Here is a 26806-nt window from a genome sequence, read left to right on the forward strand (position 1 = left end):
TTTCTTTCTTTCTTTCTTTCTTTCTTTCTTTCTTTCTTTCTTTCTTTTTTTGGTTTTGGACCTTGTCTTATGAAAATGAGTATGCGAGAAGAATCAAAAATTTCCAAATAACTGGTGATAGTTAGATATACAACTTTGGTAAATGCAATGCCTACTGTGCAGAAAGTGCTAGTAAGCCGCAGTTTATTGAATTATAGTAAGTTATCTCTGTGTTTAGTTGGAGAGGAAAAAGATCTTCAGAACATATACAAGAAACTGGAGCTATATTATATAAAAAGTGAGGTAAAGTTAGGGGGTTTATGTAAATGTGTGGCCCTCCTAATTATATATGTTTAAGGCTCAGTTTTACATATTTGATTATTATGCTGCTAATGCATAATAAGGAGAGATGAAATTCTGGTCTATGGAATTTTAATTTTGTCTGTGTATTCTCTGTCTCTGTCCATTTTGATCCCTCTTTGCAAAAGGTTCACAGGGAAGGATGTACTTTGTTAACTGGCCTTATTTAGATTAGATCTGTTACTCATCATTTCCCATTATGCTGGCCTCTATTCTTTCAATCCAGTCAGCAAACTGAGTTGAGCAGTTTGGGGCAGTCATTATTCCAGCTTTGGGAGAGGCAGCAGTGAATAGAATGGACAAGTGCTAAGGCAGGCATGGTGAGGAATGTTTGAGGGAAAGAAGATAAGGTGGCCTGGGAGTTTTGACAGGTTAGGATCAATTATATCTTTAGATACAGGATGGTCATAGAAAGCCTCAGAGGGAAGATAATGCAAAATGCCTGAGGGAAGTGAAGGGGTGAACTAGGTGATGGGATACCAGCAGAAGAACAAATTCAGATGCCTCCAGGCAGGAACCTTTATGGTCCAACATAGTCAGAATAAAGGCCATAAAGAAAAAAAAAAAAGCCTTAGGAGATGAGCTTAGGATGAGGCCATGGAGCTGAAGGCAGGAAGCAGGATTACATTGAACATTTCAGGTCATAGGTAGCCGGACTTTTATTCTGAGTTAAGTGACAAACAGAGGAGCCCATGTGGTCTGATGGAGCATTCCTGAAAGGCTATGTGACTCCTGGAGAAGGAATAAAGAGCAGAGACTATCGAGGCTGCTACAGTGACTAGGTGGGCTTTATCCAGAGTGCCGTCGGTGGGCACACACAGAAGAGGGTGGATAATAGACCTTTCGTAGAGGTGGAACTAGGAAAATTTCCTCATGTGTTGTGTAGAGTGTCAAGGATGACCCAATTTGGTTTAGCCCCTGGAGTTAGAAGAGAGGGATTGGCACTTTCTCAGAGGGCACTGGAGGGGGAGTGGTTTGAGGGAAGAGGCTTTAGCCTTGTTTATATGAAGGCTGCTCGGATGCTTAACCAGAGAAATAAAGTAGAGACTTCACCAAATGTGTCTGCGTTTATGGGGAGGAATCAGAGGCATAGAGAAACCTACAGGAGTTATAAGTCTATAGCTGACAAAACTAGACAGATGGACAGACGGACAGCATTGGCTGTCCAAACTGCTTTCTTCGTTTAACATTAAGAGATAGATTCTGCAGAGTAGAATATGGAGGAGCTGTCGGTGACTGATGAAGTCTGTAGCAACCTGAATGGCCACCAGCATGTAATAGATGCTTAATAAGTACTTGCTGAATGAGTCTGGATTCATTCAGAGGAAACCATTAAAAATGAGGATTGGAAAGATGTTATAGATCAACCAGGTAGGCCTTGAGTGAGAGCTAGCTTTCAGACCGAATAGCCTGGGTCATTGGCGACATGAGACTGACTTACTTTCTTACTTACTTTCTTTCTTTCCTTTTCTTTCTTTCTTTCTTTCTTTCTTTCTTTCTTTCTTTCTTTCTTTCTTTCTTTCTTTCTTTCTTCCTTCTTTCCTTTTTACTTCCTTTTTTTCTTCCTTCCTTCCGCCTTCCTCCCTTTCTCTTTCTTTCTCTTCCTTTCTTTTTTTTTAAAAAAAGATTTTCTTGTTTTTATAATTTATATTATATAAAATTATTTAAATTTTATTTTATGTGCTTTGGTGCTTTCCCTGCATTTATGTGTCTGGGAAAGTGTCAGCTCCCCTGGAACTGGCGTTGCAGTCAGTTGTGAATGGCCATGTGGGTTCTGGGTTCAGAACCCAGGTCCTCTGGAAGAGACTTTTAGTGAGTGAGCTATCTCTTCAATGCTGACAACAGGACTTTTTATGAAATCCTGGCTAGGATGAGATCAAGATAACTCTGCTGGGGAGAAAGATGGACAGAAATTATAAACACTCAAGTCATGCTAAGAAGGGAAACACAAATAGCTGCAAATGTCCTTTTTGTTATGGTAGGATAGAAATCGTAAGTCTTAAAAGGGGAACAGAGGCTCATATAGCTGGAATGGAAGTGTCTTTATTGTTGCTCTGATTTGGACAAAGAACGTGCAAAGGTGGCTTTATCGATGCTGAATTTTATAAATATTTAAATTGGGGGGAACTCTAAAAGAAACAAGTAGAAATGAATATCAGAGAGTGGATAATGATAGTAGCAAATTCTTTTCTTTTTCTTTTTTTTTTCTTTTTTCTTTTTGCTTAATAAAAGCAGAGCACTACAGTTGCAGCAGTGACTTTGTACCTTAGATTGAAGATAGCAGAGAGCTGACTTCATTTTTAGTAAGAACTTAAAAATAACAGATAATGGAAGGGTTAACAACCTGTAGTCTCAAATCACAGTTGAGTGTCAGATGTATTTAGAGACATTGACATCCTTATTGTTTTCTTCATTTCTATTTTCTTAGAAGAAAAACCATTTCTCTGTGATCCTAATAATTCTAAGATGTTTCCAAGGTAGCGGGTTCTGCTTTGGTTCCTCACAGGAGCCGTCTCTTTCACTCTTTATAGCTGAGTTATCATTGTGGTTGGCGCGTACCACACAACATGGGAAGGCTGGGTGGGATGTGCAAGGCCACGGGAGAGTCTGTTCTGGAGTCCACTCCCCTCTACAAGTCCCTGACATAGGGCTTCTCACTTCTGTTATTATTCTGTACATTTGGCAGAAAGATGCCATGCTTTGATACTTGAGTAGCAGTTTAGAGGGGAAACCTTATTTTAGATACTGGTTTATATCACACTTAAATTCTGCCATTTAGGGGAAGAGAAAATAGACTTGTTATATTCATTTAAGGATTTCTGTCAGATTAGTTACTTTTAAAACGTACTTAAAGACATGCTAATTACACATTGAAAATGATGTTTAAGCAACTGTCATTTGAATTAAATCACAAAGTTTATGTGTATAGTATATATCTATTTATATATGTACATAGATGTGATATGTGTGCGTGGAAGTTTAGTTGTCTTAGTCTGCCTTGCTGTTTTTGATGGTGTACCCTCATACGAGTTGCTGGTGAGAAACCCAGGCTAGGATGAGCAGCCGAAGCCTTGGAACAAGATCCAACACTTACGCCATTGCGAGGCATGTGAGACTGCAATAGACTTTATCCCAGTACGTGTTCCTGGACACGGCAGCCTGCAAACAGTTGCATGCCCCCATGAGAACAGAGTGCTGAGCAGTTGGAGATTGGAGCCTGAACAGTAACTTCTACCCAATAGTTTACTCTACTGTTTGTTTGTTTTTTAACTTTTGATGTTTGTTTTGTTTCAGAATTTTGCTAGTCATTGGGCAATAGAGGCAAATAACATTTGCTTTCGCCTTTCCTTGCAATTTCAAGATAGAAGTATGCAGACCTCGTATTTAAAATTTCACTGAGTTGGCTGAGAGATTTGTTTTGAAAATGTCTAGCTGTGTTTCTGAAGCACAAATAATTCTCCCAGTCACCTAAGGTGTTAGTTAAAATGCAAATTCCTGACTCCAATCTAGATATGCCTACTTGTTATGTTAGGTGCATGGCAGGGCCCTGGGGCCTTTAAAATGTTGCCTGGGTGATATTAGTGGACACAATCCGTAGCTATGCTGGGAAGTACTCTGTGCCATGAAGCATCAGGCTTTAAGAACATAATTCTGAAGCTGGTGGTGTGTTGGTCTTAATATTTCTTGGAGATAGGAGGGAGAGTGATAACAGGAAAGAAGGAAGGGTGGGCTGAATAATCCAGGAATAGTGTTAGAAAAATACTGTTTCAAACTTGTGGATGTGACTGGTGCTATCTCATAGAAAAAAAGATAGCGACCTCTGTATCTCACAGAAAACAAAGCCCACTCTATATTTTGGTGACTAAGGACCCCAAAGGGTCAGTATGCAGCACCCAACAGGCAGGGGTATGTTGCCAAGCTCTCCTCAGAATCGCATACTAGCTGTTTTTGCTTACAGACTAATGTCAGTTCTTTAAATTCATATTTTAAAAGTGGGGCTTTGAAATGGAGTTTGGATGCTGCGTTCTTTCTGTCTTCCTATTTTTTCCTGGTATATGTGAGGGCGTTCAGAACCCTTCAGTTGATGTGCATAGAGAAGGGACAAGTACCACAGTGCTTCAGAACGGCTAGAAAGCAGGGATTTTTATCTGTAAATCATAACACTATGACTTTCTTGGATCATTTTTCTCAAGGTGAATTTGTTAATGATTTAAATAATAGTATGTTTATAAAAGCCTTTGCAGTGTTTCCTTCCTTTTGGTTGTTTTAAAGTTGTGGTTAAGATAGAGTTTTGCTGACAGAGCCATATAGTACTCTTATTTTAAATCCTCCAAACACATACTTAATCTAGTTCATAGCAGACCATATGCTTTGAGTGACAACTGTTCGCAGAATATATGCTCTCTTTATTTTGAAGCAGGAAAATCTCATTTTAAAACTGTCATATCTGTTTCACTAGGTGTGTTCTATCTTTTTACAGTTCTTTAGCACAATTAAATGGTGTTTGTTTTTTTCTCTCTCTTTTTGAAGGGTCTGAAAAGCCCTCCGGAGAGCCTCAGTGATCTTGGTGCCTTTGAGAGTCTTCGGGTCCCTGGAAAGGTATTGATCTCTATGTGCGCTGTGACTTTTCACTTCCTCAAGAACAGACTCACTGCCTCTGGGCACTAATTGCTTCTCTGCAGCTCTGCTTTCCACAGCAGGTGGTTGGTGTGATAAGCTAGGTGATGTTTTGGCTTTCGTTATGCAGGGATGCAGTGTGATTCCCTAGTAAGGCGCAAACTGCAAAATTAATAATGTTAGTTTATTATAGCAAATCCTTAGCTTAAAGACAGATATATATGGATATTGTACTTACTTTTTTGCTCTAATTTGAAGACGTCAGGTAAAGTAATTTATTACTGACTTTTGAATGCTGTAGCATTCTCAACCCCAAAATATTTAATTTTTTTTTCCTTTGGGCAGAGAATTTTGAGCAAACAAGTGAAACCCAACTTATACCAGGTCTGATATATTTCAGATTTTAATCCCCTAGTAGTTGTGTGAACATCCCAGTTTACAAGTTTAATGCACACCATCTGAAAGCTACCTGGCTTTTCCCTGGAGAACAGTCAACTATTGTTAACCCTACGGTCGCTGGCTGTGGTTGTGGCCGCTGCTCAGAGCGGTGGTGTGTCACTGCTCTGCCGCAGATAAAGGATTTCAAATGGTTTTAATTTGAGGATTATGGGGGGTGCACTTTTTTTAAACAGCTGGGAACTGAACCCAGGGTTCATGCTTACTAGGCTGGTGTTCTGCAGCTGAATTAAACCTCTGGTCCCTGAGGTGCATAATTAAAAGTGCTCTGCTGTGTCTGGCATCTCGAGACAAGAAGCTCTTTTTTTTTTTTTTTTTCTTGCTAGAAAGTTCTTTTCTATTTTATGTAATTTTATTTTATCATAGGGGTTTTAGAAGGGCATCTTCATACAACATTTTGGTGTACTTTGATCACATTCCTCTCCATACCCCATTACCTCCCCCTCTGAGCCTTGTCCTCCTCAGTAGTCCCTTTTGTTACCCAGATGGTTTAGCTTCTGCTTTCATGTCATTTGTACATACCTGGTTTTCTGTATTTATGGCATCTAGGACCTGTAAATGAGAGAGCATATACAATGGTTGTCTTTGAGACTGAGTTACTTTGCTTAATATGATCATTATGTTCATTTCACTGTAAATTACATAATGGCTGGAGAAAATTGTATTGTGTGTATAAACTGCCTTTTCTTCACCCATTCCTTGTCGTTGGAAACCTCTGTTGGTTTCATAGCTTAGCTACAATGAATAATGCTGCAGTGAACACTCATGTGCGAGTGTGTCCATGCTGTGCTGCCAGGAGTCTTCTGGGTAAGCGCACGGGAATTGTATGCAGGATGTCACAGTGGGTCAGGTTTTAGGTAATTACTAATTATTAAACTGGTTTGCATTCCCACCCAGCAGTTCACATCCTTGTCAGCCTCTATGCTGTTTCCTTAATACAGGTCTTTTCTTGCTCAATTATCTGAGGCTTCTCACATCCCAGCGTCAGTTTCCATCGCCTTCAGACACTGACCAATGAAGTAAATTTTGCATTTACTGCTTAATCTTTATGTGATCTAAGCATAGTGTATCAATACAATAAAATGCTAATAATCCTTTTGCATGAAGTAGTTCAGACAAAGACTTAGACATTTCACACACACACACACACACACACACACACAGTGTTATTAAATGGATATGGTGCAGTTAGGAAATGAGGACTGACCATGCATCCTACTGATAAGCAGTTGCCTTTATTTAGTTGACGAAGAAAAATGACAGTTACACATTTATACATTGTGGGCATACCTTGATTTTGATTGTATTACATGTTTTGGAGTCAATTTCAAGTTGAAGAGTAAATCTCATTAAAAATACATGAATTTCTTAATAGGAATGCTGTGTTGTCCTTACCCTAGGATGTGATGTTTTTGGTGATAGTGGCAACAGTGGATTCATGCATGGTCTTCTTATGGACCTTCTCCTATGTTTCTTTGAGTTATCTGGCCCTGGGTAGAGTGTATAGTTGGGGTCACAAGCTCAGCAAGGGAAAGCAGTTCAGGGGATGGTTATATCTAAGCACTGGTCTTTTGGGCATATACTGAGGTGTTAGTAGGTGGTGAAGTAGCTAACAGGAAGTGATGCTTCTGCAGGAAGCTGCAGCTAGCCTTACCATCACAGAGCCTCCTGAGGTCCTCATGCCTCTTTGTTCTCTGCCTGCTCAGAGCATCGCCAAGGACTGGGCTGCAGGACTGCTGCCCTCTCTCTTAGTGGCTCTACGGTCCAGAGCACTGATGCTCTGGTTGCTAGATTTGAATCAGGCTTGCGCTCACTACTGAGCTTGACAGCTAAGAGAACTCGAGTTCTGAGATTGCCCTCTCTGTGCAGGTAGTTTAACTTTAATGCAGAACATGAATATATATATATATGTGTGTGTGTGTGTGTGTGTGTGTATACGCACACACACACTATATATGTACATTGTATATGTATAAACTATATATACATATATACATAATATACATATATATTTACAACTTGGAAGTGACTTTGAACCATATATAGTAAATGATTTCTAGCTATACAGTTGCTTTAAAATTAATGTGTGGAGTTTAGTGCTTGGTCACTTGAAATTTGATATCTTCAAAAACCAATCCTAAGTTTTTCAGATTAGTGAACAGATTTTAAAAATGGAAAATACTAATTTGAAATGAGTATTTTAAAATAACCACTTTATTTACTATGAAAGTAGTATACGGCATGCATAGAAAGGGTCCCTAGAAAAAGGTTACAAAAGTCCCCAGCACTGTGGAGGCTGGCGTTTCCTCCCTGTAGGCGCCTGTGAGTTTCCAGGAGCGCTTTTGAGCATTGCCTGCCGGAACGGCAGCACTGAAGCTGTGCTGCGCTCCCAGACGGAAGGCACATAGTAACAAGCAAGGTGCCTTGTTGTCAGTGATGACACAGACTTGGAGGAAATAGCAGTGAGGGAAACTCAGCGAGGCTGCACTGCCTCACTTGCAGCGTGTTCCCCTCGTGTTTTACTAACGTGCTCTAAGCTCTACAGATGATTTTGGAATTTGGATATGAATATAGTAATCTATCTGTTGCATGAAAATACAGTATGTTACTGGGGTTAAAGCTCTTCAGTGGCGGGTTAAGATGACTATGTTGTTATTTATTCTACTTAAGCAATTTAAGTGCCGGGAAGAAACACTGAACTACTTCCATTTAATGGCATCCACATTCATCAACACACAGGTAGACTGTTGAAAATACTCCCCCATTCAGGAATGAGCTTTTTTTTTTTTTTTAATGCCTTAACATTCTGATTCCCAAAGCGCATTTATTTAATTATGTTTTTCCTTTGGGCAGAGAATTTGAATAAACAAATGAAAACCAACTTGCACTGTCTGATATATTTCAGATTTTAATCTCCTAATACTTACATGAACATCTCAGTTTACAAGTTTAATGCATGAATTCTTTTTTTTTCTTTATCATAATATCTTTCTAGTTGGAAGAAGGTGCTTTCTACTCAAGAAAGGAATAGATTAGCTTCAGTTGTGATAGATTGGAAGCCTGTAGAATAAAGGAATGGATTATTAAGATGGATCATACCGCTATTGGTTAGGTTTAAAATAATTACTATTTGCAAATTCTATGATGGTTCAGCTCTCTAGAAAAGAAGAGCAGTAAAGAGGAACAGAAGAGCAGTATGTGATGTGTCTGATGAGCCAGTGGCTCTTGTTTATTTCTTACTGTATTTTTTTTTTTTTTTTTGTATTTTTTGAGACTTGTGTAGGCCATCAGCGGCATGTGCTGGAGAGCAAGGGCGGGTCAGGAGCAGGTGCATAGAATGCAGAGCCTGATTAAGAAGGCGCTGGGTGTCTGGGCTGCTTTGTTCCACAGGGCTGAAGACTGGGTTGCTGATTAAGAAGCGGCAGACATGAGGTGGAGAAGTGGAAAAGCAATAAGTGTGAGGACCATTTAGAAAGCAGAAAGTGAGAGTGAGGGTTCACCAGATAGAGACGGTGAAAGACTGCAAAGCCCTGAGGCTGGAGGAGCTGTGGTGGCTCTTAGCATAGACTTTGTCTTTTAAGAGGGTCTGAGAAGACCTTCAAACTAAAGAAAAACAAGGAAGGTGTGCATTGGCTTCTTCTGTCTGAATCCCTGCTTGTGCTCTGCCCTTTCTCCAGTGTTAGCAGCTCAGTAGTGGCAGACAGTTTAATATTCAGGGAAGCTGAGAATTCTTTTTAAAGATAGCTTAAAGATTTTAGGTTCCAATGTTATCATCAATGTTTCTCATATAATAAATTTAGAAAAATATAAAAAAAATACTAGACTTGGGTTGACATTTTAACTGTACAAGAAATAGGTACAAATATTTGGCAAAGGATCAAAAAAGAAATTTATGGTGGCTGATTTTTAACTGTATCAATGCAACACATTTGAATGGTTGAAATCAGTTTTTATTTATTACTTTTTGCATAAAGTGATTAAAATACTTTTATTACCTAATTTTATTTTAAGTCTGGATTAAAATAGTCATACTTTAACAGCCTTGTATGAATGTTCATAAATCATTTAGCCCAAGGCTCTTTTCAAATTGTAATGTTACCAGCACTCCACTAGATGGCACTAAGAACCTGATGAAAACAGGCTAGGCAGTAAAGCCTGCTTTATTTAAGTACAGGAGCAAACTGAGGAAGCTGCTACATTTGATAGATTATTACTGTTGTTCTACTGGGAATATAAGAAAATGTGCAATTTCCCCACATAATCAGACATCTGACAATTCATTATAATCTTATGTGCTGCATGGTTTTAGGCTATCTAAGATCTGAAAATAGGTTTTGAGTTGTTTCATTTGGAAGCAGATCAAACCTGTGTCTGTCCAGTGACTTATGACTTTAATAATACTTATCAAATATTGAAAATGTATTTTTTCCTATTCACTGTGTGTGTATATATATATTTATTGGCGGCTAAATTTATTTATTTTTTTTGCTCTCAGTTAGGGCTCTAACAGGTTGTTGGCTTTCTGAGAACCAAGCTTGTGGCTGTAGCAACTGTAACAGTGTGTGTCACGTTTGTCTTGCTGTCTTGACTGATGAAAGAATGCTAACAGTTACAAAAAAGAGAAAAGCAAAGCACGACAAGAAAACAAGCAGCAAACGTATGCGTTAGAAGCCATTCTTCAAACAGTCTCTCTCTGCCAGCATTCTGCCATCTAGGTAGAGAATCAAGAGGATGTGAACTGCAGGCTAGTACAGAAAGGAAGTTGGGGTTCCAGTATTTATTCTGTTAATTTTCTGCAGAGTTTTGATTCTGACCTGTGAACTGATGAATGTTATGTCAATTTACCTTACATAATTACACAATTTGTTGAGTAAAAGCCCGAAACTTGACTGTTAGGTGTCTAAGCTGTGGTATGTGCTGACTTAATCTGTGAAAGCTGGCATGCTGTTACAACTAGTTACTTATGACAGGTTGAGTTTTTGGCTCAATTGGTGTGGACTTTTGGATAATATGAAAGTAGTAGCTAAATACAAAATGTATAATCATTGTTTTCCTTAAGCACAGATGCTTTCCCTAAGAAATGAACCCTCAGTACGAAATCACTTTGTGAAGTGATCATTTAGTTCCTTAGAAGCTGTAAATACCGTGGAAATGTTTTCGTAACTCTTCCATTTGAGGGCTTCAGTTGTTTACAGGTTTAAGCCCTTCTGTTTTTACGTTGAGATACGCAGTAGCCTGGCTCAGTACAGCGGAGGTATTGACTGCAATATCTGCTCTGATTATCTTTCTTCATTGCTCACAAAGCTACATTCCCAGTGTGCATTTTCTGTGTGTGCTCATGGAGCCTTATCTACCTCAGAGATAAAGTAGCAGAGCAGCTAGGTGGTAATGTACTCAACCTGCGTGTGATGGAGAAGCAGCCTTGCAAACACCAAATAGCTGTTTTCTGCCAGTTTGCTGAAATAGTCCTGTCTGCTTTATTGAACATTTACAAAATATTGAACATTTATGCATATTTTTGATATAGTATCCGGCATAATGTCGTGTTATTTATTTTAATTAAAAAAAACATAATTTTAACGCACATACATGGATGTGTGTGCATAAGCATCTTTTTTAAAAGTCCCGGTTGTTGCCTTGCATCTTATTGCCTCCTGGTGAGCATGCAGCGTTACTTTTTTTTTTTTTTAATTTAAATCAGGGCTCTTTATTACTTGATCCTGTAGCATAATTTTATAATTGCATTTTGTTCTGCTCCTCGGTTTAAGCTTGAATTTCTGTCTGTTCTTCTGTCTTCTGAATGCCTTTTTCCCTCAGGTTGAGAGCACTTGTGCCTTGTCTTTTGTCTCCTTCCTTCCTCTGCTCTGTTTTGCCTTGCTGTTTATTTGTTCATCGGGCCCCTCTTTAGTAACTGAGGGCAATGCGAATTCCACTCACCTCTGGTTGACGTCATCTAGGAGAGTTTTCCATGTTAAGAATAAAGGCAGTGTTTGTTCCATGTAGTTGCACTGGCTGATGGGGGCAGGCAATGGAGCCTGTGAAGCAGGCTAGCAAGCTCCTAATGGCAGTGTGGGGCCATTTGTTCTTCTGCCTTTTCTGCTTCCATTTCCTCTGCCTGCAGCTAAATCCATGACTTTAATTTTTCTCTTTCCAGCTTTAATTATGAGGTGTACTGATGCACATTTTCTGTATTTTAGTGATTGGCAGTAAAGTTTTGTTGCATTTTATATCTTTTACTTGTTGACAAATTAGGTTTTGGATTTTCACATTTTAAAGAGCATTTTCAATACATTAGTTTTAATACTCATTTAATTATACACTATAAACCGTAAATCTTACTATAAAATAAATCCTTAAAGACTTCATTAATGGTATAACAGTTGGCAAGACTGAACTGTTTAATTCTATACTTGCCTTAACTGTCTCATTATTTTAACCTCTCTTTCTTAACATATTTTGATATGCCATAAAGGGTTTTATTTGGTTCTAGTTTTTCCTATTTGCTTTAAATTTTTTTGTTGTTGTTGTTGGGAACCTTTTGTTCATTTTGCATATAAGTTATCTCAAACACTTAGAAATTACCTTGTCAGGTTCTGTTTTAAAGAACTGCATATTTTTGTACATCTCTGCTGCTAGGAAGTAAGTTTTTAATTCTAACAAAATTATGCAGCAGTTATATTAAAATAAGCAGTATAGCTGCTTCTGTTTATTTTTTCTCATTTGCATACATAAAATACTCCCAGGTCATTTAATATTCTTCTTATTATTTTTTTGTTAATAGAAGCATTAAGAGCTTATGGATCACGTTGCCTACCCAAATGTTTTGTTTCATATTCCTTTTGAATACCATTGACTATTGAGTTTCAGGTTGATCTGTAATTATTATTGGAGTGCTGTGAAGCTTGGCGCTGCGGAGCATGACCGTGGAGAATAAGGAGCAGCCACCGTGTGAAGTGTGGGATCTGACTGAGCAGGCAGCTCAGCGCTGAGCAAGTGTTTAGGGAGTGACTAGGTGGAAGCAGAGCCTGATGGAGAGACAGAGAGCTGTGAGAGACAGAGTCTCTTCTGAGCAGTTGGAATGAGCTCAGATGTGTATTTCACAGAGAAGTCACTAGATGGGTTGAAAGGAGGGCTATTTTATTAGGATACAGTGATGTATCAGGGTATTTGGTGTGGGTGTGGTGTTAATCTCAAAGGTGGGAGGAGAAAGATCCCTGACTAAAATCATCAAGGCCAGATTGATTAAAGCAAGCAATTAATTAAAGCAAATGTCCTCCCCCTAAGGTGGGGTTTGAGAGGTCTGCCTTGGATGTGAGGAAGACAATGTTTGTTTGTTTTATAGCTCAGGGTAGGGTTTTTCCAAATGGGGGCTTTGGCAGACAAAATAGGCAGGTTGGGTTACAGGAGCAGGGAATAAGCCTGACAAGTTAGCCATAAGGGCCTCCTGAAGCAGAGACACGATTGCAAGGTGGTCATAACAGGGCCTCACAACAAGGTAGTTATAACAGCTTTTTTGAAACAAAGGTAGGGGTGCAAGATGGTTACTAACTTTTTGAAGCATAGGTATGCTTGCCATTCCTGGAACAGGCAGTACAGAACCATTTGTAGTTATGGTTACAGGCAGGGCGTAGTCCCATCCTTGAGAAACAGAGGTTCAATCAGGAACAAACCTCGTTGGCTTTACTATGTGAGAGCTGTTAAGCCTAAGATGGAGGCAGGCTGGTTCTTCAGGATTCCTTCATTGTATGCTGTGTCTTCTCCTGCTTTGCTAGGTTTTCTCCCTGCCCTTGATTTAGGATTACTGTGTTAGTTCTTTGTGTTCTTTGATGTTGACTGAGCAGATCTCTAGGAAGGACTAGCATCTGACCTTTGTGTACTTATACAGATTGTACTGTTTTTATAAATTCATCACATTTTTGAAATGTACATTTGTGAGATGCTTTTAAATAAAATCACATTTTCCCTTTGGCAATTTTAATAAGTTTAAAACATGAAAAAATAAGTTTGAAGAGGCTAAATCAAATTTTCAAGCTTGTAGAGATGCAGCTGAAGCTGAGTGTCGCTGCCCTCAGGTCAGTCTATCTGGTACTGGGCTGAAGGGGGCATCAGCCTGCTGTGATGTATTGATGTTAATTGGTATATCCTTAAGATGAAAGTGGCGCTTGATTGCTGCATGCATTTCAGTTTTTTGGCTTAACAACAAATAATACCTTCCAACATTACCAATTTAGTAATGTCTGAATTCTTTTCCAATGGTACCAACTGCACTCATGAGCACTTGTTGTGCTTAGAGGCAACCTCACCCTCTTGAAGCTTGTGTTTCAGATGCCAGTGTCCTTTCAAGGGAAGAGGTTTGCCAGAAAATTCCAAGTTCCCTTTCCCTTTCCCCCCTCTCACTTTGCCTCTCCTCCGCTGGTGCTGTGCATTTCACACCCCACCCCAAGTTTGAGTAGCACTGTGCATGGCTAAGTGGCTTAGAGTTGCAGATAACTTCCATTCCCTTCTGCTAGACTTCAGAAGTGTGGCTCTCACTGCAAGAATGGTAGGGTTTCTTATTTTTGTTTTTTTTGGGGGGGGGGTGTGTGCGCGCACGTGCACACAAATGCTCAAATGTGTGTACGTGGTCACATGGGTCTGGTTCAGCAGCCAGACTTTGATGTTGTGTCTTCAGGAGCCCTTGACCGTATTCTTTGTGATACCACATCTCTCATGTGGGCTCTGAGCTCTATTAAACTGGCTGGGTGAGAAGGCTAGAGCCCAGAAGTTAACCTGTCTCTGCCTCCCCATTGCTGAGGCTACCAGTACAAACCTCTATCCCTGTGGGTTCTGGGAATTAAACTCCAGTTCCTAGGCTTATGGGGAAAACATGTTAGCAACTGGGTCATTTCCCAGTCCCTGGGTGCCTTTTTGCTATACCCATGGCGCCTTTCACATCATGCTGTTATCCAGAGTACTCCTGTCATGGCCCCTTTCTGTTAGTGTACTTTGTAACTTGTGTTTTGTGTACAGGCTTGATTTTATGCCTGTGTTCTCTTGTTGAATGCTTTTAAATGTAGTGGGATTTTAAATTTAAATACATTGTTCTTTTAAGTTTCCAACAGTGTTCAAACACTTTTAGCTTGAATTTACAATAGGAGTTAATTCTGTAGTTTATAATTTTAAAAATATAAAGTATGGTATATCTTAAAAGATACCCAAGCAATTGCTATTTTTTCATTGTTTTTTAAATTTCAGTTTGTTTACTTTACATTCCAAGGGTGCCCCCTTGCTCCTCTCCTCCCACTACTCCTTCTTCCCCTCCCATCTTTCCCCCCCAGAAAAGAGGAGTCCCCTCCCTCCATATCAGCCCTCCTCAGCACATCAGTTCATATCTGGATTGAGCATGTATCCTCATCCTCTGAGGCCAGGCAAGGCAACGCTGCCAGGGGGAAGTAATCCAAAAGCAGGCAGTAGAGTTCACCCCTCCTCCACTTGCCAGGTGATCCATATAAAGACCAAGCTGCACATATGTGCAGGGGCTCTAGGTCCAGACCGTAGTTGATGGCTCAGTCTCTGTAAGCCCCCATGTGTCTGGGTTAGTTGTCTCTGTTGGTCTTCTTGTGGGGTTCCTGTCCCCTCTAGGTCCTTCCATCTTTCCTTCAACACTTCCACAGGACCCCCAGAGCTCTGCCCCATGCTTGGGTGCAAGTCCCAGCATCACTGCTGGCTGGAGGCTCCCAGATAACGGTCATGTTAGGCTCCTGTCTGCAAGCATAGCAGAGCATCATTAGTACTGTCAGGCTGGCTCTCTACCATAGGGTGGGTCTCAGGTTGAGCCATTTATAGGCTGGACATTCCCTTAATCTTTGTTCCCTCTTTAATCCTGCACTTGTAAGCAGGGTAATTTTTGGGTCAAAGGTTTTTTCAGTGGGTTGTTCCCCTCCTTCCACTAGTCCTGCCTGGCTAGGAGGTGGCCACTTTATTCTTCCTTCCTCCCTTGTTAGGAGTCTCAGCTAGAGTCACACCCATGTCCTCCTAGGAGCCTACACTGTTGCAGGCCTCCAGCTTGACAAAGAGATGTCCCCCCTCAGTTTCTCTTCTTGTTCCCCGCGCTCTCATCTCCCACTATAGCTCTGATATCCGCTTAAAAGTGAGTACATACCATGTGTGTCTTTCTGAGTCTGGGTTACCTCACTTAGGATGATCTTTTCCATCCATTTGCCTGAAAATTTCATGATTTCTTTGTTTTTAATTGCTGAGCAGTATTCCATTGTGCATGTACCACAATTGCTGTATGTCCATTCTTTCATTGAGGGACATCTAGGTTGTTTCTAGTTTCTGGCTATTACGAATAAAGCCACTATGAACATAGTTGAGCAAGTGTCCCTGTTGTATGGTGGAGTATGTTTTGGGTATATGCCCAAGAGTGGTATAGCTTGGTCTTGAGGTAGAGCTGTTCCCGATTTTCTGAGAAAGCACCAGATTGATTTCCAGAGAGGTTGTATAAGTTTGCATTCCCAGCAGCAATGGAGGATTATTTCCCTTTCTCCACATCTTTGCCAGCATGTGTTCTCACTTGAATTTTTGCTCTTAGCCATGCTGACTGGTGTTAGATGGAATCTTAGAATCATTTTGATTTGCATTTTTCTGATGGCTAAGGACATTAATCATTTCTTTAAGTGCTTCTCAGCCATTCAAGATTCCTCTGTTGTTCCTCATTTTTTAATTGGATTATTTGATTTGTTGATGTTTAATTTCTTTATATATTTTAGATATTAGCCCTCTGTCTGTTATAGGATTAATGAAGATCTTTCTCCAATGTGTAGGCTACCATCTTACCTTGTTCTATTCACAGTGTCCCTTGACTTACAGAAGTGTCTCAGTTTCATGAGATCCCACTTATTAATTGTTCATCTCAGAGCCTGTGCTCTTGGTGTTCTGCTCAGGAAGTTATCTCTTATGCTATTGAGTTCCAGACTTTTCCCCACATTGTCTTCTAATAAATTTAGAATCTGTGGTTTTATGTCAAGGGCTTTGATCCCCTTGGACTTGAGTTTTGTGCAGGGTGATAAATACGAATCTATTTGCATTTTTCTGCATGTAGACATCCAGTTAGACCAGTACCATTTGTTGAAGATGCTATCTTTTTTCCATTGTATTGCTTTGGCTTCTTGAATATCAAGTGCCTGTAGGATTGTGGATTTCTGGGTGTTCAGTTTGGTTCCATTGATCAACCTGTCTGTTTCTATGCCAATACCATGCAGTTTTTATTACTTTCGCTCTGTAGTATGTCTTGAAAGCAGCGATGTTGATACCACTAGAAGCTCTTTTATTATATATAATTGTTTTGGCTATCCAGGATCTTTTGTTTTTCCATATGAAGTTAATGGTTGCCCTTTCTAGGTCTGTAAAGAATTTCATTGGAATTTTGATGGGAATTGTATTGAATCTGCAGATTGCTTTTGGCAGGATGGCTATTTTTTTTTAAGATATGTCCATTTTTTTTTTATTAATTACACTTTATTCATTTTGTATCCCTCCATAAGTCCCTCCCTCCTCCCCTCCCGATCCCACCCTCCCTCCCCTTTCTGCATGCATGCCACTCCCCAAGTCCACTGATAGGGGAGGTTCTCCTCTCCTTTCTGATCTTAGTCTATCAGTTCTCATCAAAAGTGGCTGCATTGTCCTCTACTGTGGCCTAGTAAGGCTGCTCCCCCCTCAGGGGGAGGTGATCAACGAGCAGGCCAATCAGATTATGTCAGAGGCAGTCCCTCTTCCCATTACTATGTAACCCAGTTGGACACTGAACTGCCATGGGCTACATCTGTGCAGGAGTTCTAGGTTATCTCCACGAATAGTCCTTGGTTGGAGTATGAGTCTCTGGGAAGTTCCCTGTGTTCAAATTTTCTTGTTCTGTTGCTTTCCTTGTGGAGTTCCCGTCCCCTCCAGCTCTTACTATTTCCCACCTCTTACATAAAAGTCCATTCACTCTGCCCAACAGTTGGCCATCAGGCTCAGCATCTGCTTTGACAGTCTATACTGCAGAGGCTTTCAGAAGCCCTCTGTGGCAGGTTTCAAGGTTGTTTCCTGTTTTCTTCTGGCTTTCAGAGGCCCTCTGTAGCAGGTTCCAAGGTTGTTTCCTATTTTCTTTTTTCTTCTGATGTCCATCTTTTTTGCCTTTCAGGATGGGGATTGAACATTTTAGTTAGGGTCCTCTCTTTTGCTTAGTTTGTTTAGATGTACAGATTTTAGTGGGTTTATTCTGTGTTGTATGTGTATATGAGTGAGTATATACCATGCGTGTCTTTTTGCTTCTGGTACAACTCACTCAGGATGATCCTTTCCAGGTCCCACCATTTACCTGCAAATTTCATGATTTCCTTATTTTTTCATTGCTGAGTAATACTCCATTGTATAGATGTACCACAGTTTCTGCATCCATTCTTCAGTTGAGGGGCATCTGGGCTGTTTCCAGCTTTCTGGATATTAAAAATAAAGCTGCTACAAACATGGTTGAGCAAATGTCCTTTTTGTGTACTTGAGCCTCTTTTGGGTATATGCCTAGGAGTGGTATGGCTGGATCTTGAGGAAGCGCTATTCCTATTTGTCTGAGAAAGCGCCAGATTGATTTCCAGAGTGGTTGTACAAGTTTACATTCCCACCAGCAGTAGAGGAGGGTTCCCCTTTCTCCACAACCTCTCCAGCACGTGTTGTCCCTTGAGTTTTTGATCTTGGCCATTCTGATGGGTGTAAGGTGAAATCTCAGGGATGCTGAAAAAGCATTTGACAAAATCCAACATCCATTCATGTTTAAAGTATTGGAGAGATCAGGGATACAAGGCACATATCTAAACATAGTAAAGGCGATATACAGCAAGCCTATAGCCAACCTTAAACTGAACGGAGAGAAACTTAAAGCAATCCCACTGAAATCAGGGACAAGACAAGGCTGCCCACTCTCTCCATATCTCTTCAACATAGTGCTGGAAGTCCTTGCTAGAGCAATAAGACAGTTGAAGGAGATCAAGGGGATACAGATGGGAAAGGAAGAAGTCAAATTATCACTATTTGCAGATGATATGATAATATACATGATTGACCCCAAAAACTCTACCAGGGAATTCCTACAGCTGATAAACACCTTCAGCAAAGTGGCTGGATACAAAATTAACTCAAAAAAATCAGTAGCCCTCCTGTATACAAAAGACAAAAGGGCTGAGAAAGAAATTAGAGAAACAACACCATTCACAATAGCCACAAGTGAGATAAAGTACCTTGGTGTAACCCTAACCAAGCAAGTCAAAGACTTGTATGAAAAAAATTTCAAGTCTCTGAAGAAAGAATTAGAGGAAGATATGAGAAGATGGAAAGATCTCCCATGCTCATGGCTTGGCAGGAGTAACATAGTAAAAATGGCCATCTTACCAAAAGCAATCTTCCCATCAAATTGCCAACACAATTCTTTACAGACCTGGAAAGAAAAATTCTCTACTTCGTATGGAATAACAAGAAACCGAGAATTGCTAAAACAATCCTCTACAATAAAAGATCTTCTGGAGGTATCTCCATCCCTGATCTCAAGCTGTACTATAGAGCAACAGTTATAAAAACTGTATGGTACTGGCATAGAAACAGAATGGTGGATCAATGGAACCGAACAGAAGACCCAGAAATAAACCCACACACTTACGGACACCTGATGTTTGACAAAGATGCCAAAACCATACAATGGAAAAAAGATAGCATCTTCAACAAATGGTGCTGGTCCAACTGGATGTCTACATGTAGAAAAATGAAAATAGATCCATACTTATCACCCTGCACAAAACTGAAGTCCAAGTGGATCACAGACCTCAACATAAAACCAGACACATTAAATCGGCTAGGAAAAAAAGTGGGGAATACCCTTGAACTCATTGGTACAGGAGAAAACTTCCTGAACAGAACACCAACAGCACAGGCTCTAAGAGCAACAATCAATAAATGGGACCTCATGAAATTGAAAAGCTTCTGTAAAGCAAAGGACACCGTCATCAAAACAAAGCAACTGCCTACAGATTGGGAAAGAATCATCACTAACCCTTTATCTGACAGAGGACTCATATCCAGTATATATAAAGAACTAATGAAGCTGAAAAGCAGCAAACCAAGTAATCCACTTAAAAAATGGGGAGCAGAGCTGAAGAGAGAATTCTCTGTAGAGGAATATTGAATGGCAGAGAAGCGCTTAAAGAAATGCTCAACCTCATTAGCCATTAGGGAAATGCAAATCAAAACAACCCTGAGATTTCACCTTACACCCATCAGGATGGCTATTTTTATTAATTCTACTGATCCATAAGAATGGGAGATCATTCCATCTTCTAAAATCTTCAATTTTTTTCTTCAAAGACTTAAAGTTCTCCTCATACAGGTCTTCCAATTGCTTGGTTAGAATTACACCAAGATATTTTATATTATTTGATGCTACTGTGAAAGGTATTATTTCTCTAATTTCTTTCTTAGCCCTTTTGTTGCTTGTATAAAGGGGGGTTTTTGAGTTAATTTTGTACCCAGACACTTTGCTTAAGGTGTTTATCAGCTGTAGGGGTTCTCAGGTAGAACCTAGGGAGAACAGAAGGTGTCAATTACTGCAATGTCCTGACGTGTGTGTGTGTGTGTGTGTGTGTGTGTGTGTGTGTGTGTTTTAAGTGTGGGTGCCAGTCTGTGCATATATAGGCGTGTGCACATGGCGGCCACAATGTGTCCTAAGTCACCCTTTACCTCATTTTCAATTTAAATTTTTTAATAGAAAACATCTTCCCCCTTTACATTACTTTTTAAAATTTTTTTACTTATTATTTATTACAATTTATTCATTTTGTATCCCGGCTGTGGCCCCCTCCCTAATCTCCTCCCAATCCCACTGACCCTCCCTCTTCTCCCCCTATGCCCTTTCCCTAGTTCCTCCACCCCCCAATACGGGAGGACCTCCTCCCCTTCCCTCTGACCCTAGCCTATCAGGTATCATCAATGCTCACTGTATCATCTTCTTCTGTGGCCTGGCAAGGTTGCATCACCCAGGGGGAGGTGATCAAAGAGCCAGCCACTCAGTTCCTGTCAGAGACAGCCCCTGTGCCCCTTACTAGGGAGCCAACTTGGAGACCGAGCAACCTATGGGCTTTCTTAAGGGATTTATTCGATTTCTTTACCTGTTTGGTTGTATTTTCCTGCAGTTCTTTAAGGGGCATATATATATATATTTTTTCTTTTAAGGCCTCCATCATTTTCATAACTTCAAATTTAAGATTGTTTTCTTGTACTTACGATGTGGTAGTATCCTCAGGACTTGCTGCGGTAGGATAGCTGGGCTTTGGTGGTGTCATTATGGCCCGGGGTTTTGTTGATATCTAGTGTTCTTGTGCAGACCTCCAGCTGTTTGGTTGACTCTGTTGCTCACAGGCCTTGTGGTCTCTGATGGTAATAGGTCTCTGGAGTTGTAATGCTCATTGTCCCTAATGGCTGCAGTCCTCTGGTTTTCCTGCTCCTCCCTGATCTGTGCTAGTCTTTGGGGCCTTAGACTGGGGTGAGTCCCTGGAAATGGCTCGGGCCAGGGAACGGGGGTGTGGGTCTTACAGGGGCAGTGCAGCACTGAGGGCCCTGGGCAGACCTGCCACTGTTGCTGGCAGGCCGTGGCAGGTCAGTAGAAGGGGGGTTAGGGGGGAGAGGCTTTTATCTGCTGCTTCCTGATTCGTGCTGGTCTCGGTGGTCGCAGATCGGGCACAGTTGCTATTTTTAATAGATAAGAAGTATGTCCACAGTAAATCATAGACCATCACTCAGTGTCCTTTAATTGTCTGATAAATTATGTGCTAATTTTGTATATTTAATTAGCAATGATTGGGGCTGATAAGATGGCTCAGTGAGTAAAGGCATTTATCAGCAACACTAACAAAAGTTCGACCTCTGGAACTCACATGATGCAAGTTGTGAACGGACTCCTGCATGTTGTCCCCTATCTTGTACACGTGTGTGCTGTGGCATACTCTCAAGACAGACAACAAGTGAATGAATGGTGGTGATCCGTTAAGAGTTTTGCTGAGCATTATATTAGTGATGGTAAGGTTTTAAAACAACTGCTCCTTTGTATTTCCATAAATTTCATACTAACTTTGAAAGCTGAATGACTAAGTTGTTAATGTTTATAATAGCTGGGGAGCTAATGGGAAAAGGAAGATTAGGCTTTCTTAAGAGTGGACCTGTGCTCCCCAGGAAGGCCACACATCTGAGAATATGTGTACAGCACAAATTGGACTTGATGGGTTTAAAATAAAAAGAGTACAGAGTTGGGCAGGTAAGAAAGGGCGGCTATGGGAGGAGTTGAAGGGGCTGAATTAGATTAAAGTACAGTATATGGAATTCTCAAAGGACTACTTGAATTAATGTCTTTTTTATTCTGTTGTTAAGACAAGGTCTTTGGTTTTTCTTTTCTTTTAATTAAATTTTTATTTTTTATATTAATTACAGTTTATTTACTTTGTATCCCAGCTGTAGCCTCCTCCCTCATCCCCTCCCAATTCCACGATCCCTCCCTCATTTCCTCCCTGCCCCTCTCCAAGTCCATTGATATGGAAGGTCCTCCTCCCCTTCCATCTGACCCTAGCTTATCAGGTCTCATCAGGACTAGCTGCAATGTCCTCCTCTGTGACCTACTAGCAAGGCTGTTCCTCCCTTTGGTTTTTCTTAGTCTGGCTGGATAGCTTAGGGTGTCTCTAATCTCAAGATCCTCCTGCCTCAGCCTCCTAAGTGTTGGGATGGTAAGCGTGTGTACCATACTTAGCTTAGCATCTTGACTAACCTGCCTGGGAAGAAGTGATTAGCTAAACTGAGGAGATTTTCCGGTTAACAAGGGGTTGTCAGAGAATTCATTGAAATTGCATAGCATAACAGCACTAATGCTAGGGACAGGATCTTTCTGTCAAGCTTCTGTAGGAGCCGTGAGAAGGAAGACCTTTATTCAGTATTCAGCTTTGGCACACAGCTCCTGCATTGAAGTATTAGTACATACTGGAGACGCTCCATAGCATACAGGATAAAGCCTGGAAACCCCGGGCTGCATGCTTAGCTGCCCTCTGGTTCTTAGCCGAGTTAGATGTTCGCTGCCCGGAGACTGGATCCCAGAGGTTATTGAGATAGTGTTTTGTTCTGTGTGCTCAGACAAATTTTTAGAATATTATTGATGTGATAAAATGTGAGTTTATGCTATGTGTCTGTGATAGATTTACATAGTTACTTGCATTTCTTTTCTTAAACATTTAAATTCTTTAACCTTTCTGGCATACAGGTTGTTCAGAATACAATCTGAATTCTTTTTTTCCTCACTTCAGTAGAAGACAGTGTTTTAGTGTTTGGATCTTCCCTAGTTTTCTGGTTTCTAATTAGATTGTGTTATTGGTCAGAAGGTTTCTCAGAAGGTGTGTGACTGAGGACACAAGGTCATCTGTTTCTATGCAGATGGAATTTTAGAAATTACATATACTATAATGACTTTTTTTCTTTTAAAGGAAGAATTCAGGGAACTTCGAGAACAGCCAAGCGACCCTCAAGCTGAACAAGAACTAATTAATAGTATTGAGGAAGTCTATTTTTCTGCGGACCCATTTGATATTGTTAAATATGAGCTGGAGGTAAAAGAAAGCTTCGATTAAAACACATCTAAAGCCCATTTTCTCCGTTCATATGAATGAGTTTGTAAGATCTGGTTTAGAGGGAACTAATATTTTTTACTAACACTAATAGTTATTATAATAGGTTTGTGATTATCGCAATATGAACTTAATGAACTGTCAGTCCATGGTATTAAGTGCAAGTTTGGAGTGCTGGATAAGGAAGCTCGTCTGTGGTTTTGGTATTTAATTGCTGCCGTGCAGCATGATGCTATACTGCTTCTCACAGTACTTTGATAGTTACATTAAAAATGCTAATTAAAATAGAATCAAAATTAAACTTTAATTATTTAAAATTTAAAATAAATGCTAAGAAAACGTTATGTGAGACTTTTTGTTTGGCTGTAGGTTGCAGACTCCCTCGGTGCGAGTGGCCTCCCCACCTCAGCCTCCTGGGTAGCAAGGAGTACAAGCATGCCATTCCAGGCTTCACTAGAGCACCGACTTTTTTAGGCAGAAGTGTGGATTGTGCTGAAAAGCCTTCTGTACAAAACTGTTGGAATGCTGACAGTCTATGTTTATGGGGACTCAAAAAAAAAGTCAACATATCAAAAGTTTTAAACTTGGAATTTGTGTCCTGTTGTACACAGTTGCAGCTTTTGCTACTCTGTGGTGACTTAAAGTGTTGACTTCACTGTAGTCGTCAGTCACTTTATTCATAATATTCTGAGAGAAACATCTGCATTGAGATTTTTCATAATTAGAGGTAGCAGGTAGGATAGGGGATCACCGTTAGAGTTTTTTCTTATTTCCTCTGGCCGAAATCACTTAAACACTCTCCCACAGGCTGCCTAGCAGGTCTGGTGTCCTACCTGGAGAGTAGCAGCAGTGGGTGTGGCAAGGCCGGACCAGTTGAAAGCCGAGGACCCTGTAAAACAGATACTGAGGCTTTTGTAGCTGTGTTTGGGAGACAGAGGTTGTGCAGAAATATTGGAGGACTATGGGCCGTGATACTGTTGCGAGTACAGTTTATAGTTACCTAGTTAGAAGTGTTTGGGGAAATGAAACTAAATGTAACAGATTTTACTCCTCATCCATCTGTCTGGCTGTCTGTCTCTATCTGTATTTTGCTATAGAAGCTTCCACCTGTTCTCAATCTACAAGAATTGGAGGAATACAGAGATAAATTAAAGAAACAACAAGCTGCAGTAAGTAAATGAATTCCTTTTTTTAAAATTGTAAATGCATTTCTTTTTGGTAAAACTGCATGAAAACAGAGGTGTAACATTTACAGAGAAATACCATATACACATCCAGTTGTCTGTCATGACTCAGATGACATATTTGTTGTTGTATGCCTCTGCACTTTCTTGCTACTGTTTTGATAGGTTTTCTTCTAGAGATTGAGGTTCTCTTTCTGGTCCCTGGATGTGATCAAAGAGCTTAGAGCAGTGGTCTCAATCTCCGTAGCGTTGTAACCCTTTAATACAGTTCCTCATGCTGTGGTGATCCGCAACCATAAAATTATCTCCATTGCTGCTTCATCACTGTAATTTTGTGAGTTGTGAATTGTAATTTAAATATCTGATATGTGACCCCTGTGAAAGGGTCCTTCTCCCGAAGGGGTTGTGCCCCACAGGTTAAGAACTGCTGGCTTAAGGCTTTCTTTCTAAGCACCCATAGGCATCTGTGGTGTGTATATGACTTCCCAACCCATATTTTTGTAATGGAGCATTTTTTGTTATGTCATTGTAAAAGTCCCACTTACAGTCAAATTATATGGAGGGAGAACGTAGAACTAAGATTCAGAAAGTCAGAGTTGTTGCTTTGTAACTATGGGTAGCTTGCTTCACTTCACTCTTGTTTTACTTGTGAAATGATAGGTGGAACCACATTTCCTTCAATGCTATAAAGTTCTGCAACTCTTTCCTTTGTGTGAGGCTAAACATAGGTTTATGAAACACATGGGAGGTGAGTTAATGGTATCGTGGTATTGCTAATTATTTTAAGCCAGAGGAACATTAGTAAAAACTATGTTTGGATGTAACACGTGGTTGTTGCTAACAGATCTACCAGTCAGGGACATCAGTGCTTCTCTGCCCTGTTACACCCAGGAATGCTAGGAGGTCCTGTGGTAGGACAGCAGCGGTGAGCCAGCGCAGATCCACTGAGCTGCAGTTTTCTCCATGAGCTCATCCGAGGGAAAATCACACACTTCCATATGGCAGATTCCAGGATGTAGAGCTAGCGCTGCCTGATTGCATTTTCTTATGGTTCCTACCTGACACTTTTTTTTATTGGATTGTATTATCTAAATTAAGCTATTGTTAGTTTTGTAGAATCTTTAGAATTCTTAAAATAGTACTAAGGATTAACACTGAGTTTTCTTTACTAACTGGTTAAAGTTGCTTAAAGATTGATTATCTCAACTTTAATGAAATATTTCATAGATAAAAAACAGTATAGAAAATAATTTAAGTAATTTCAAAGATGTTTTGTGCAGTTAAACAAACATAAAAGGGTTATGCAGTTATTTTAGTATGTTTAAAACAGATTCTCAGCAGGTGGGTTGCAACCCCTTTGGCAAACTTCTGTCTCCAAAAATATTTGAGTTACAATTCATAAGAGTAGCAAAATTACAGTTATGAAATAGCAATAAAGTGATTTTATGGTTGGGGGTCGCCACAGCATAAGAAACTATATTAAAAGGTCGCAGCATTAGGAAGGTTGAGAACCACTGGTTTAAAATTTTGTTCTCCTTAGGCCTGGGGAAGGGAACCTCACTGTGTACCTCACTAAGTGACCGCCGGCCCAGCTGGGTGCTAGATGTCATGTGTAGTGGAAAAGGCCTCTAAAGCTTAAGAGCCTTATGTTCACAATCATTGTAATATTAACCTGTGCACATTAATGTTATTCATGGAGTTGAAGAAAAAAACCTTACACAGCTTCATAGCATTACAAGCAATCGACCAACCCAAAACAAACTGTCAAGAAAACCCATGTATTTTCAACTTTGCAAAGTAGGGACCAAGTGACTTGTTTGTTTTCTTTTTTTAAAGATCTATTTATTTTTTATTAATTACAGTTTATGCACTTTGTATCCCATCTGTAGTTCCTTCCCTCATCCCCTCCCAATCCCACCTTCCCTCCCTCTTCTCCTTCCATGCCTCTCCCCAAGTCCACTGATAGGGAAGGTCTTTCTCCCCTTCCCTCTGACCCTAGCCTATCAGGTCTCATCAGGACTGGCTACATTGTCTTCCTCTGTGGCCTGGTAAGGCTGCACCCCTCTGAGGGGGAGGTGATCAAAGAGCCAGCCACTGAGTTCATGTCAGAGATGGTCCCTGTTCACAGCCCTTACTAGCGAACCCACTTGGACACTGAACTACCATGGGCTACATCTGTGCAGAGGTTCTGGGTTATCTCCATGCATGGTCCTTGGTTGGAGTATCAGTATCAGAAAAGACCCCGGTACCCAGATTTTTTGGTTCTGTTACTCTCCTTGTGGAGCTTTGTCCTCTCCAGGTCATTCTATCTCCTGCTACTTTCATAAGATTCCCTGCACTCTGCCCAAAGTTTGGCTATGAGCCTCAGCATCTGCTTTGATACCCTACTGGGTAGAGACTTTCAGAGGCCCTCTGTGGTAGGCTTCTGTCCTGTTCCCTATTTTCTCTCTTTTCTGATGTCTGTCCCATTTGCTTTTTTGAATGAGGATTGATCATCTTACTGAGGGTCCTCCTTCTTTCTTAGCTTCTTTAGGTGTACAGATTTTA

General features: G+C 40.4%; 1 protein-coding gene across 2 annotated transcripts in view; it reads left to right on the forward strand.

Moving 5' to 3' along the window:
- The window catches only part of Vps50 (VPS50 subunit of EARP/GARPII complex), a 104219-nt gene that overhangs the window by 1709 nt on the left and 75704 nt on the right, over positions 1-26806 (forward strand). For both annotated transcript variants that reach the window (XM_055612841.1, XM_055612842.1), the window contains exons 2-4: positions 4870-4938; positions 22935-23057; positions 24173-24244. In XM_055612841.1, the coding sequence (XP_055468816.1) occupies positions 4870-4938; positions 22935-23057; positions 24173-24244 (264 nt within the window). The remainder of the gene's footprint in view (positions 1-4869; positions 4939-22934; positions 23058-24172; positions 24245-26806) is intronic.

Source organism: Psammomys obesus, unplaced genomic scaffold (assembly GCF_907164565.1).
Source record: "Psammomys obesus unplaced genomic scaffold, mPsaObe1.curated_primary_1811, whole genome shotgun sequence".
NCBI classification, from domain to species: domain Eukaryota; kingdom Metazoa; phylum Chordata; class Mammalia; order Rodentia; family Muridae; genus Psammomys; species Psammomys obesus.